Genomic DNA, 13,338 nt, shown 5'->3' on the forward strand with positions numbered 1-13,338 from the left:
GCAGATTCTTTATCTAGGTGCAGTTGTACTGGCAGAAAGTCCTTTGACTGTTGGAGCTCATTCCATGGCAGCAATGGGTTGAAGCAAAACCAGCAGCAGACCTTGGCATTCTTCAGCTGGGTTTGCCAGAGTGTTCCCATCCATCAGCAAGCCCTTTTAGATGCTGCTCGAGATGTAGCTTTGCTCTGCAGGGCCCTGACTCCTGTCCTGCAGCCAGGAGTGCTTTAACCCTGGATTTATGGGTTTTTTTTAGACAAAACCAAACTATTTTGGATTCAACGCTTCTGCAGGATTAACTCAAGCTGGCACTTCTTGCTCTGGGAACCATGGTGCAGCACCCATAGAGGACAGGGTGTAACGTTCTCCTTTGCTCAACCACAGGCTGCAGGCTCTGGAGTGGGAGGTTAAATCCAGCTTTGCATCACTGCTCGCACATGACTTCTCCCTGCTCACAATGAGGTATGTAACTTGAAGCTTGTAATTCGGGTCCAAACTCCTTTAAAAGAAGTTGGCTGGCTAATGCTTCCTTGTTTTGAATGTGTGCTCAAACCTGACATATCCTCAGGGTTGTTATGGAGTCTCTGAGGTGCTTTACTGGCATTTGAGGACATGCAAAAAACTGTCACAGGGTCTAGGGTCACTGCTAATGACAGAGCAGCTCTGCCATGGGTGTCCATCACTGCTGTTTCTGGGAGGCACCTGTGCACACTGGTGGTGCACAGCCAAGGATCATCTCCTGAAGGCTGCGCCCACACTTCTTCATTCAAAAAACTGAGCAGGGCTCACTGTTTTGAAAGGTGGCAGGTGGAAGTGGGCTGTGTTTTTACCCAATAAATATTTCATGTTACAAAAAAAAGAAAAAAAGGAGCCAGTTTCAGAGCAGAATCAAGCTGTTTCTCAAGCTCTGCTCTGCCTGACTGGGAGCAGAGCTACAAATTTGGGTCTCCCTCAGTGCTGTTTTCTTTCAGCTTGGTGGCCACCCCAGGTAAGGCTTTCCCAGTGCCTCCTGTTGGAGTTGTTTGCCTTCATTTGGGCAAGCTGAGGGTAGGATGAAGAGGGCACAAGCACACATCTGCATCAGTATGTGTATGGGTCTCAAAGTGGATCTCAACAACCTGGAAAGAAAGGACTGGATGGTGCTTGTGGTTTGTTCACACCCTTATGTTGTGAGACTTGTTCTGTCAGACAAGTCCTTTGAGGGCTTCAGGGTGTGATTGATGGCTCCAGGCGTAATGATGGCAGGATACAGATGGTTTTTGTATGCATCCCTGTTGACAGACCTGCAGAGGCACCTGAACTGGTTTTGGTGGACTCCGTATGACTTAAACATTCTACTGCTCTGGAGATTGAGGACCAGGTATTTGGATGGCTGGAGGGTGGGTAAGATGGGGAGAAAAATTTCCTGTGTCAGTGGCCATGAGGCCATGTCCCTCCCTTAGTTGTCAGAGGTGGCTTTTCCTAGCAATGCTACCCTCTATGAACATCACGGAGCAAGGCCTCAAAACTTGTCTATCCTACTGCCTCAAATGGCTTATCAACATGGAAATGGCACTAAACATGCACACCTCCCACTCCCAAAGTAAAGCCCATGCTAATGTAGGGTATGGCCATCCCAGTGGGCTGCAGAGCCTTAACTGCCACAGAGGAAAGGACTGCATATCCAGAATGACAGGTGAATGTGCTCCAGGCTCCTTAACTATTCCAGCCCCATTTGCGACTCAACATCCCCCTTCCCAGAGGTCCCCTTCTCCTCTCCTATGTCCACGGAGTATCTCATGGCTCTTGGACACTGGAAGATGGTTTAGCTTAAAGGTTCACTATGTCAGGCACCATTTGCCCATCTTTTATTTCAGGATGATGAACATTTGTCCCCATTCCCCATGGTGGCAACAGGTTGCTGTGCTTGGGAGTGAAAGACATTGGCTCTTCTTCTTCTCACATAGCTGATGCCCAGGCTAGGAGGAGTCTTTATTTTATTGTTTATTTTTATTTATTTATTTATTTTGGGATTGGGGTGTTGACAGTTGGAAGTGGTGATCTTAGAGGTCTTTTCCAACACTGACAATTCCGTGATTTATGTTTTTGCTTTTGTTTGTTTGTTTGAATTGGCTGCTGGGAGGGAATGACTGCAAAAACCTCTCGGAAAACTCCCAATCTAACGTTCTTTCCATCAACCCAGCTTCTTAACTTCAGCTGGGGGGTTTGTTTGCCCAGGGCTGGGTGTTTGTTAGTGCTCTGCAAGCTGTTGCAATCAGCTGTTTTGGGAGAAGGTAAACCACAAACTGAGGCCTTTTTTTGGAAGGTAAGTGTTGAGCAAGGCTCATGCCCATGCAACAACAGGGGCTGTACCAGGGCAGACCATGAATTAGACATCCAGAGGCAGATCATAAGGTGTAGAGCTCAGGATAACAGTGGAAACAACTGCAGAGGTGACAGTAGGAGTGCCCTTGCACCTGTGGAATAGACAGTCTGGTCCCACCCTGACCTTGGGGAGCAAATCCAAAACCCATCTTCTTAATTAATAAACTGTAAAAACAGCCATGAGAAAAGAAAATGCCTTTATTCTGGGAGGTGGGGGCTCTTACATCTCAGCTTGTAATTATTTGTTTTTCTAAGGCAGACATAGAAAGACTCCATAATTTATTCTTAGGACATCTGAATAGTTATTTATTGAGAAGCCACAGTTCTCACACTTTTACAACTGTCGGCTTGTATAAGGCAAAAAAAGCAAGATGGATCACTATTTTACACAGAAAGTAAATGCTCTGGAGGGGGGGACTGATGGACATGCAGTTACTGGTCAAAATGCAATGTACATGACATATATAAAAACCATTGTGAAACAGAGGAATTGTAAATTATGGTTACAATCTACTGAAATAAATATTCGATATATTATTATAAACACATCTGTATAGTCTAAGATTGTAAATAAAGTTGTCTTTGTACATATATGGTTATTTGAGATTTAAACAAAAATGTAACATTTAGAGGAGCAAACATCAACAGAAAACAACTGCTTTGGACTTGTAATGTGGCATGATATATCCATAATGATAGGATTAATCTGGTGTGGCAATTAGAATGACTAATCCTTTGGGATGTAGCCTCTATGGAGTTAACTGCATATTGAAAGGAAGAGCCTGGTACATTAACAAGGATGCAGAGTGATTCAAACGGCTGTCTGGGTTTGTTTGTTTTCTGGTTTTTTAACTGAACAGAGAGAACAAAAAAAATCATTTGTAATTGCCTCATTCTTCTTTTAAAAACAAAGCTGTTTTGTTTTGGTTTTTTTATTAATTTTAAGCAGTTGGCATCCACAGAAGAGAAACAAAGAAATGAAAGGACTGGATTCACTCATCTTCACAACAATTTACCATCAATGTATATACAGTACATTAATGAAGCATTGTTTAAACTTTAATTATAACAGGGACACACCTAGCATGTTTCCTATGTAGTTTTTTGTTTCCATTAACAGTATTAAACAATGGTGCTCCATATTGCTTATGAACATATAGATATGAAATTGGGAAACCAATGAATCAAAGAGAGGTGCTAATCTTATTACCACACAGCTAACATGGCATTTGTATTGGTAAACTTCTCATGGGCATTTAGAGCTGACATAAAAATTCCTAATGTGGCTAACTGAGTTACAGACGAGGTACATGCACGGATACCAGGCGACCCCCAGCCGGTCCTCCAGGCCAGAATTCCCTAGTCGTCCTCTTCATCCTCCTCATCACTGTCCTTCATGGTGATCCCCTGGAGCCCTCCACCTTCGCTGACCGACGCCGTGGCCTCCTCTACCGTCAGCCGGTTTCGGATGGTCTCATAGGTTTTGCTGTTCAAGGTGGAGTCCAGCACACCTTGCAATCGGAAATCCCGGTACGTTTTCTAAAGCAGGGAGAGGCACGGAGGAAGGAGGAGACAGCAGAGAAGTCAGGGCTGACACTGGGTCCCCTGCTTTGCCACAGGAGTCAGACTGTGCCCCCCCATGGGTTTGGGGTCACTAATGAAAGAGGCTGGGACCCCAGGAAAATCCCAGCCCCATGAAGTTAGGTGTGGGTGGATGATGGGGGGATGCATGTGTATGTGTAATCACTGCTGGCCAGCAGTTCCCTGTGGCACAGGGTCTTTTTAGGGTGTCCTGAGCACCAACTGCCATCTCTACAGCTCCAGCCCTGCCTTTGCAGGGTGGCCGGGCTGGGTGCAGTATCTGGAGCAGGGATCTGCTGGGGGCTACAGCAGGGAGCTTTGCATGTGGTAGGTTGGGGTCTGAGAAGAGATGGAATCAACAGCCAGGGGCTCTGTGCCAGCTGCCTTCCCTGGCCTCTGGACACATTCCTCTGCTGGTAAGGGCAGGCATTTTTCTTCCCGCAGCAGAACGCCGAGCGCCCCGACCCGCAGCCGTGATTACACGTTCCTGGAATGGTCTGTATTCAGTAATCCTACCTACAGTATTGGGATTAAATAAGCAAAATCCAGAATGCTGCAGAAAATTGTTGATGTATAAACATAAGCACACGGCGTGTGTTTCTTAAATCTCTCTTTCTCCACCTAATTCTGGGATGTATTTCCATGGTGGGCTGTATTTCCCTTGTTATTGCAATTAATCTCTCTCATTTCAATTTATGTTTAAAAACTTCTCGACTGCATGAAATAAAAACTCTGGCCTTGCAGTTCATTTAATTCTGCTCTGTGTGGAAACATTTACTGTTCTGCTATTTCAGAAAGTCCTTGGATTTGTTGTAGCTGCTTCTGAATGTAATATTGGTGTAAATAAAGCACAAGGAAAAACACTTTCCTTAGCTAGCTGACAAGCAGAAATAATGTCTGTGCCTGTTGTCTTCAGTTATGAAAAGCACATTTAATACATTTCACTTTTAATTTATTCATGCCTTCAATGTGTTCACTGCACAGAAGACCATAAATATTATAAAATATTAGACCAAAAAACATTAGATAGAACCTAAAATGATCAAAAATATATTTACCCCCTTCTGTGATCTTACTATTTCATGTAAACCACTGCGATTTCACACTGAAATAATTATCATTAGTCCAAGACACGCACACACATATACACATACACGTGCACTCAGGGAAAAAAATGTTACTTCCAGGGTATGTGATCTCACCTTTGTGATCTCCTAGAGTTGATTATATACACTCATTGCAAAAGAAACAACTTCAATTAAGGATGAGAGCAATCCTCATTTGCATTCTGACGATAATAACAAGCTAGAGCTGGGCTTAAATGTTTCTAGCAAAACAGTGTTAAAAACTTCTGGTTTGATTTCACCCATTTTAACACTGGAGTTCATTAGTGTGATCAATGTTTTTCTCAAAAAAAGGCTACTTTTGGTGTGCTTACTGTACAGGTAGGATCAAATAGTAACAGTTTCCCTTTTTTCATGCAAGCAATTACTTTGTTGTTATTTGCATACCTGTGTTTTGGATCTACAGGCATTTCAGGTTCCTGTTTATCCTTTGCTACACGCCATATACACAAATATCTTAATTTTTAAGCATTTTAATGAAAGGCTTAGTTTATTTGCCAGTGACAAGTTTGCCTCAGAGAACACGCTGCACACATGCAGGCACACAGACACACACACACACAGACACACACTCCTTCCAACAGCAAGACAGTATTGAAACCATATTGGTTGATTACCTTTACTATCCTAATGAGAGTTTTCAGTTGGTAAATGTGGAGCTGCAGGTCCATGCGGTCTGTCAGCCAGGTGCAGACAACACTCATCGAGCTGGAGTACCATTGCTGCAAGAGAGACAGGACTTCTCCAGCAACCAACCCCACCAGGGCTGCGTGCTGTGCCCTGAGGAGCACAGGCTGCACCCAGCCAGCACCCACCTCGCCCCAGCCAGCCTGTTGATGGGATGTGACAGACTTAGAGGGGGAGACAGGCACCCTCTTTTGACACAGAATTTCCATGCATGAGCTTTTAAATGCTAATAATAATAACACAAAAAACCAACCTTATTTGGAGGGGTAATGGCCACCAGCAACACCACAAGGGTGGTTTTTTTTTTTTCCCAATATGATTTTGCCACTGATAGGCCCTGCCAGCAGTGGGGGGGTGTGTTTGACACAATCCATTTGTTTTTAACCCATTTCTCCCTCCAACCCCAGCCCTCAGCCCCAGAAGGAGAGCAGAGTCCTGCCTTTAAGTGTGTCAGACCCACGCACAAGCTACTTACCACCTTGAACTCCAACCATACCCAGCCCCGGGGGTGAGCCTGGTTCCCTGAAGGTGAGGAGAGGGGCAGCTGATGCCAGGCAAGGCTTGGCTGCGGGCGAGACCCCCACGCTTTTGGGCTCGCCCTCACAGTTAGGAAAGATGGAAAAGCGGCAAAGAAATGGAACTTGTTTCGAGCTGCTGAACTCACAGGGCCTCTCCTGGGGGCTGAAACTTTGCCGCCTGCCTGCGAACAAGGCTGGCAGCTGTGGGGCAGGAAGTCCCCGGTGGGCTGTGGCTCAGCGCCCGCTCACAGAGGAGCAGCGAGCCCTCCAGAGAAGGAAAAGCAGGGGCTGTGTGTGGGGGAGGGATCACAGAAACCCCCCCACGGTGCTCAGCACAACGGTTGCTTGCACAGGGCTGCAGACAAACCCATTGCCCTCCGTACGTGGGGTCACACCCTTCTCACAATGCCTCTTACGCACAGAGATCAAAACCTACCCTGAGGACCAGCTGCAATTCATCTAGAACCACTTCAAGGAAAGAGAAAACACCTGACTGGTTTATAAAATCCTGCTCAAGCTCCAGCCAAGTCAGCCTGAAATGCTGCTCCCTCCCAGCGAGCCTGAAACCTTGCATCAGGCTAGTGCAGAGATTTCTTGCCTCCCTCTGCTGCACCTTCGGGTGGGGGTCTCTGATGCAGAAATATTCCCTCTTCCCTCCAGCTGCTGAAGCTGCCAGCGCTGCTGGTGCCCGGAGGTGACTGAATATTCTGCAGTTGCAAAACTGAGGCTGGTGGCTTGTTACCCTTCAACACCGGCCCAGAGGCCAGTGCTTGCCTGTGAGCAGGGTGAGGTTGGCACTGCTGGATGTGCAGCTCCAACATCCTAAGCTGTCACTGCTTAGTAGGCAGAACCAAAGCAAATAAATCAGTCCAAGCTAAACCAGCCCAGCATCACAAATATGTGGGCACAGCAGACATTATTGAACAGTAACAGTAAAGCTCCAGGAGTTGCTGCCTCCACCAGGAGCAGGCAGCAGAGGCTGGTCTCATGCCTCGTGGGCAAAGGTTTAAACCCACACATCAATTAAGATGTTCCTGTACTTCTACTTCTACACAACCTCTTAATAAAATGGAAACAATAAAGGGATGGAGTCACCATAGAAATGGCACATGGTGATCTCTTGCTTGATGCTTACAATTTGTGCAACTTGTGATAGAGATTCTGCTGGCCTTTCTTCACCAGGATGGAGACCTGGCAAGAGCTAAGAGCTTGCTTGAAACTAGTTGAGATAGGCAAGCAGGAGCTCTCTCCATATCAGAAATCAATCTCAGATACTGTTAACTGCCACTGGAGGTCGTGATGTCAGATTGGGGCTGAGCCAAGAGTGAAGTACCCTGGTTAGCTGGTGTAGGCCTGACCAGCATCATAGATATGAAGATCTGGTCTTCATACCTTCCAATTCCTCAAACTAGTCTGAGAGGTCAGAGCATCCCTGGGTATCTGCAGAGTGTCCCAAGTGCCTGTGGATGCCAGGACAGAGAGCAGCAGCTGGGGTGGCACAAAGTGACTGCTGTCACTGGGGGACCCTGTCTGGGCCCTCTTGTAATGCTGTGGGTCCATGTGGGCAAAATAGAACTTGTTAATGTTTATGACTGTTACCTTTCTGCAATCAGTCATGCTCTTGGGTGCCATTTAGGCAGGACGTGAGGCTGCGCTGGCACATGGATGCCCAGGTCACCTTCTTCCACCAGCTCTTTAAGTCAAATCCCACAGAGGAACAAAGCCACTGCATGTTACACATGCACACCCTCTCCCTCCCATCACTGTCTCTCATATTCCATGAAACAATCTACCAGGTATTTATGTCACCTCTAAATGAGAGAAGTCCCCAGTGGGGACAGGACCTGCCATTTCTGTTTGTCCTGTGCCACACACACCTACACAGCTGTATGGATTCAAAACATAAATGATAACCTCTGGAGGTTATTGGCAAGGTGACTTTGCTGTTGCAAAACCTTCAGATTAGTTAAATTAAATGTTTTGCTAGTTGGAGTAAACACTTCAAAATGCTGGATTATGGGGAGGTGCAAACTCCTCCGAGCCAAATCCCCATTGTAGCCCTCTCCTCCTGAGCACTGGGGCTCAGCCAGGCAGACTGCTCAGCTGCATGAAAGGAGCTCTCTTTCTCAAAGCTAAGTTACTCCAAAGACTTTCTGCTTTCTGAGAAAGATACAAAGTCTAATTCATTGATCTTGATACACAAACCCGTCACGTCACTTCATAGAGCACACACCAACTGCTGAATTTAAGCCCTGCATATTCATAAAAATAAGTTAGCCCATAAATTAAATGTTCCCTTTAGCTATCACTAGTGTTGATGTGCTATAAGACACACAAGCCCTCTGATTCATGACTAACCTACCAAAGAAGATAACATTTGCATATGATTATATTATTTAAAAAAACAACAACCACAACACAAAAAAACACAACAAAGCCAAATGCTCCGAAACAGGAACGTGATGATTTCAGACAAAAGAGCACAGCCTGGTCCTGTCAGGACATCGGCCACCTCGCTCCCCCCCGTGTGGGTCTGCCATTCCACAAAGGGCAGCAGGGCACACACTGGGGACACAGGGTTTCTTGGGAGCTCCAGCCATGCAGCTTGTCCCCATACACAAGGTACAGAAGGTACAGCCCAAATGCTGAACTCTGGGGCCTTGTTATGGGGCTGCAACACATTTCAGGCACATGTCTGGAGCCCTAAGGCCAGCTCAGCTGTGGCACTGGGCACACTGAAGCAGCTGGTACCAAAATATTTTCTCAAAACTCCTCACACCTGGCTGTAAGGAATGACTAGACTTCATTGATGCTCCCAGGTCCCTTAACTCTACACATCTCGTTGGTGCACACACACATTCCTGAAGACAATTTGCACTTAGTCTTGGGGGTGCACGGTGAGGAATGGCTGTGGAGGGTGCATCCCAGTGGATCAGCAGGGAAGGGATCAGGGCTCCCATGGACACATTGCCCCAGCCCCTGCTGCATGGTGTGACCAGGCTAACAGCAGAGAAAATGCAAAGAGACACACTTTGGGTGCCACCAGAGTCCAGTAACAGCAAAAAGATACCGTGTTTGCACAGCCAGGAATTTAATCCCTCCTTCAGGTTAGTTTTCCTGTTTCCCTTCCCTTCCCTTCCCTCATTGCTGGGTGCTAGCCTGGGTAGATGAGGTGGGCCACGGATAGGCTGGGATGCTCCTGGACAGGCATTACTGGTGCTGGAGCATGCCAAGTGCTGGGCTTCCAAGGCTGCCCATCTAACACCCCAACCAGACTGAGCTTCCTCATTCCCAGCCCCCCCTACGCCCTTTTTTTTTTTTTTTTAAATGCAAAAACATGATCAATAAGTTGCTAAAATAGCAAGTTTGTCTCTGAATACATAAATTGCAAAAATTGATATGAATAAATCTGCAAGTAGCACACTGAGTGTGGCACATTTTATAAAAAAAAATTAATTAAAAAAAAAAAAAAAAGAAGCAAAAAAAAAGCCCTGTACTGGGTTCCTGGGCTCTCCGGGAGGTGGTGTCATTACACATACCCAGGAACATCTGCAAACCCCCGTCTTCTTTGGTGTGAGCTGAATGGAAGCATGACCTCCTGTTCCTTGCCATGAACCCTGAGTTCACACTCATATTTTACATGTTACAGGAAGCCACAGCTCACCCCAGGGGTGCTGCAAACAGAATCTCATAAGCCAGATGCAACACTGCTTCTTAAGGCACCTGAAGGAGCTGTATTCTTCATTCAAAAGCTTACATACTAGTAGCTTAAGGTCACTTCAGCTTTTGTAAAGAGTGGGACAAAACCAGGAATGCTTATAGGGCTGGGTTGTCAGCAGGGTAGCAGAGGGATTACAAGGAACCTGTGACTCTGCCTCTTTCTGCCTTTACTGGTAGTTTTTTTGTGTGTGAACAAGTGCCATACAACAGATTGAGGCTGGTATAAAGGCCTGGGACTGTGCAAGAGCACCCCGCTGAGCCTCAGCTGTGCTTGCAATTAGCAATAGGCATGAAATGATTATTGTTGTGGTGGCTGATGGCAATCTGAAGTGACAAGTTTTATGGGGGAAGTTGTAGTAGGGATGTTCAGCAAGTTTCTGCAAACCATTAATCGAAGGCTGCAGCACAGTTTAGTCAAAGCTATTTTATGTCATTCCAAAGGTCTCACAAGGATGCTGAAAGAATATTTTTCTGCTCTCAGTGCCTTGGAATGGAGTTTTTCTAGGTCAGGGATTCTTTACTGCCCTATTTAGTGTCAAAAATACCCATTTGCCTCAAATTAGCAGAAAGCTTGTAGTTAAGGGCTAGAGATTAGGCATACAAAATTACTCAGCAGGTGACTGCTGGGTGGATTTGGGGGTTGAGAAGTCTTTAAAACTGACTACAAGACATTATATACTTCTGACAAAAGAACATAGTAATCCTACCTGCTTGCTTTAACCACTGTTGTTTGTCTATTATTATGTGCTTTAATGCTCATAAGAGCAAAACTACTGGTGATACTACTCAATTACCATAGTAACTCTCCCCTATGACCTCTCATTTCAGTACTCCCTTTCCAACCAGAACCAATCCAAGCAGGACAAATCTATTTAAAACTGTGACACACATTGCACAAGGAGGCTCCGAATGCTGGCTGGCTCCCTCTCTTTGTCCAGGACATGGATTTGTTTTGAAATGCTGAAAAGCAGCTTTGAAATGAAACCTTGAATTCATGAAAAGCAGCTTTGAAATGAAACCTTGAATTCAAGGTGTTTCAAAGGTGAGAGACTGGGTGCCAGGCACCCACCTCTGCAGCATCCCTGAGCCAGCCAGCATGGATTGAGTGGACCACAGAGGTGGAAAGGGGGAGAGGAACTTGCTGATCCTCAGACTTATTTCCCAAAGGAAACTGAACATGCTCTCAGGTAATAGGCTCTCACTGAGTGACATGATCAGCCAGGCACAAAAAAAAATTAAAAAATTAAAAACATTACCAGCACTTTGTATGTGGTGTTTGCATCCCTGTCCAATGGGCCAGGAGCTCAGCTGGGGGGAAGCACAATGGGGCTGTGCTGATTCACAACTGCTGAGAGTCCGTGGCAGCCAACAGAGCTGTGTCCAGTCCCATCTTGGGTGGCTCTGAGATCAAATTCACCTCCCCTTGGCAAGTGCCTCCACAGGGAAGGTAGGGATGCAGCCACAGCAGCTCAGGACCATGCCTCCTGGGGATGCAGCTGCCAGCATTGTGTGAAGACTTTCTTGGCGGGTGGGAGCAGGTCTTCTGGTGAAGGCCCAAGGGACTGTGCTCCTGCGTTTGCTCACAGTGTGTCCTGTGAGCACACACAGCCAGGCTTGTGCACACAATGCTCTCTGCAGGCTTACAACTTGATGGCAGTCATGGAAAGATCACTCTTGTCCCTCTGGTCTTCTGTGGCCACCAGGGTGTTCCTCTTTACCTTCCTTCAATGTTTCTTTTGCAGTTGATCCAACATGGTTGTTGCAATTACAAAAGAACTTGGAAGAGCCAGTAAGCACAAAGCACAGAGCCTCCTGGTCAATGCAGTTTTCTTCTCCTTTCTTTAATGAAGAAGGGACATTCCCAGCAAGCCTGAACACACAGAGCAGCATACATTATCCTAGTTTGAGAGCCTTTGGGATGCTGGCTGTGGAGGAGAGCAGTGGTGGGACAAAGTGTGCCTCCTGCCCTGCTCCCAGCCTGAGGTAGTGAGGTGGAGGCTGAGCTGCCAGAGCTGAGACCTGGCTGTTTCTCAGGCCCTGTTTTGGAATCCCAGGCTTTTTTTTGCTGCAGGAGGTGATGAGCCACCCCCCAGGATGACCCACAGCTGGGAGGGTGGGAAAAGAGCGGGGACACAGTCTTGGTGACACAAGTCTGTCTGAAACTCTTGACCTAATATACATGGTCGTAGCCCTGGGGGAGGACGTGGCACTGTCAAGGGGTGCCAAGAGCCTCAGTCCCTCAGGCACATGTAGTTCCAGCCTCCAGTGTCAATGAGGAGACAGGGATGAACCTTCTGCCACGTGACAAAGAAGGAAGAGGCACAACTTTCCCCTGCAACCACACACTTCTTGGATGGCAAGTGGACACTTCTCCACCTTACGTGTTCATCAGCTTTTCTTCCCACTGCTCAACAAAACCTCTGTGCCAGGTATGACTCTGTGGGCTCCCCTTCCCTGTCCTTCTCCAGGGCACCACCAGAGCCATCCCAAAGCAGCTCAGCAGTTTGAACTACAAAACCTCCTCCAGCACAGAGGGCCAGACCTGCAGCAGGGTCGGGGACACGGCCCCACAGGCAAAGAGCATCTGGCTCAGTTGTGTTCCATCCGTGGCCACGGGTGGCATCAATCATGACCCAGTGACTCTCTATATTTACACCTGGGAAGGATTTGGCCTGTTTCTCCAAGCCTGGCAGGGGCCAAGGCTCAGGGGACCAAGATCACATCTCCATGAGTGTCGGGGTTTTCCAGAGGCAGAGAAATTGGTGTGACATTACCCACACTACAGAAATAAAGTTTAGTGGCTGTAGCTCTAAGAGCATACAGCTAACCAGAAAATAAGCAATGAGTTAATATCACAGGCATTGATCAGCTAGTCTTACAATTAATGCTTCCAATAAAAAAAAAAAATAAAGAAAGCTCCCCCTTTTTATTCAACAGAATAAGAAATTAAACACTTGTGGGCTCATTCTAAAGAATGAATGAAATTGAATAAGCTACCTAGCACTTGAGATTCCCAGCGAGTGCTTGAATAGAGCAAACCTCCTGAGTTGAATGGATTGCCTTTTGGGACCAATTTGTCTCTTTTCACTCTTTATTCCTCCTTTTTTGCTGACAGATGTACAAAGGCGGAACTGCGCTGTGCAGCTTAGCTACATGCACCCACAGCAGCTGTCACTTTTGTCGAGCAAGTTAATCAAGCAAATGCCACCATATCCCACTTTCTATAAGGAACAACATGTTATAGACAGTAGTCTTGGGAGACAGGGAGGGAGGGAGAGAGACTTTATTTTAACTTTGAGTAGCTGGTATTTTTTTTTTTTCCCCTCTGTGTAAAAAAAAAAAAGAAG

General features: G+C 46.5%; 1 protein-coding gene across 1 annotated transcript in view; it reads right to left on the bottom strand.

Moving 5' to 3' along the window:
- Positions 1-2,541: 2,541 nt before the first annotated feature.
- Positions 2,542-13,338, bottom strand: part of CADPS (Ca++-dependent secretion activator) — a 177,826-nt gene continuing 167,029 nt past the window's right edge. Inside the window, exons 29-30 of the mRNA XM_009997038.1 lie at positions 5,684-5,788; positions 2,542-3,900 (exon numbers count right to left, since the gene is read on the bottom strand). Of these exons, the coding sequence (XP_009995340.1) occupies positions 3,721-3,900; positions 5,684-5,788 (285 nt within the window). The 3' untranslated portion in view covers positions 2,542-3,720. The remainder of the gene's footprint in view (positions 3,901-5,683; positions 5,789-13,338) is intronic.

Source organism: Chaetura pelagica, unplaced genomic scaffold (genome assembly GCF_000747805.2).
Source record: "Chaetura pelagica isolate M959 unplaced genomic scaffold, ChaPel_1.0 scaffold364, whole genome shotgun sequence".
In the NCBI taxonomy this organism is placed as follows: Eukaryota; Metazoa; Chordata; class Aves; order Apodiformes; family Apodidae; genus Chaetura; species Chaetura pelagica.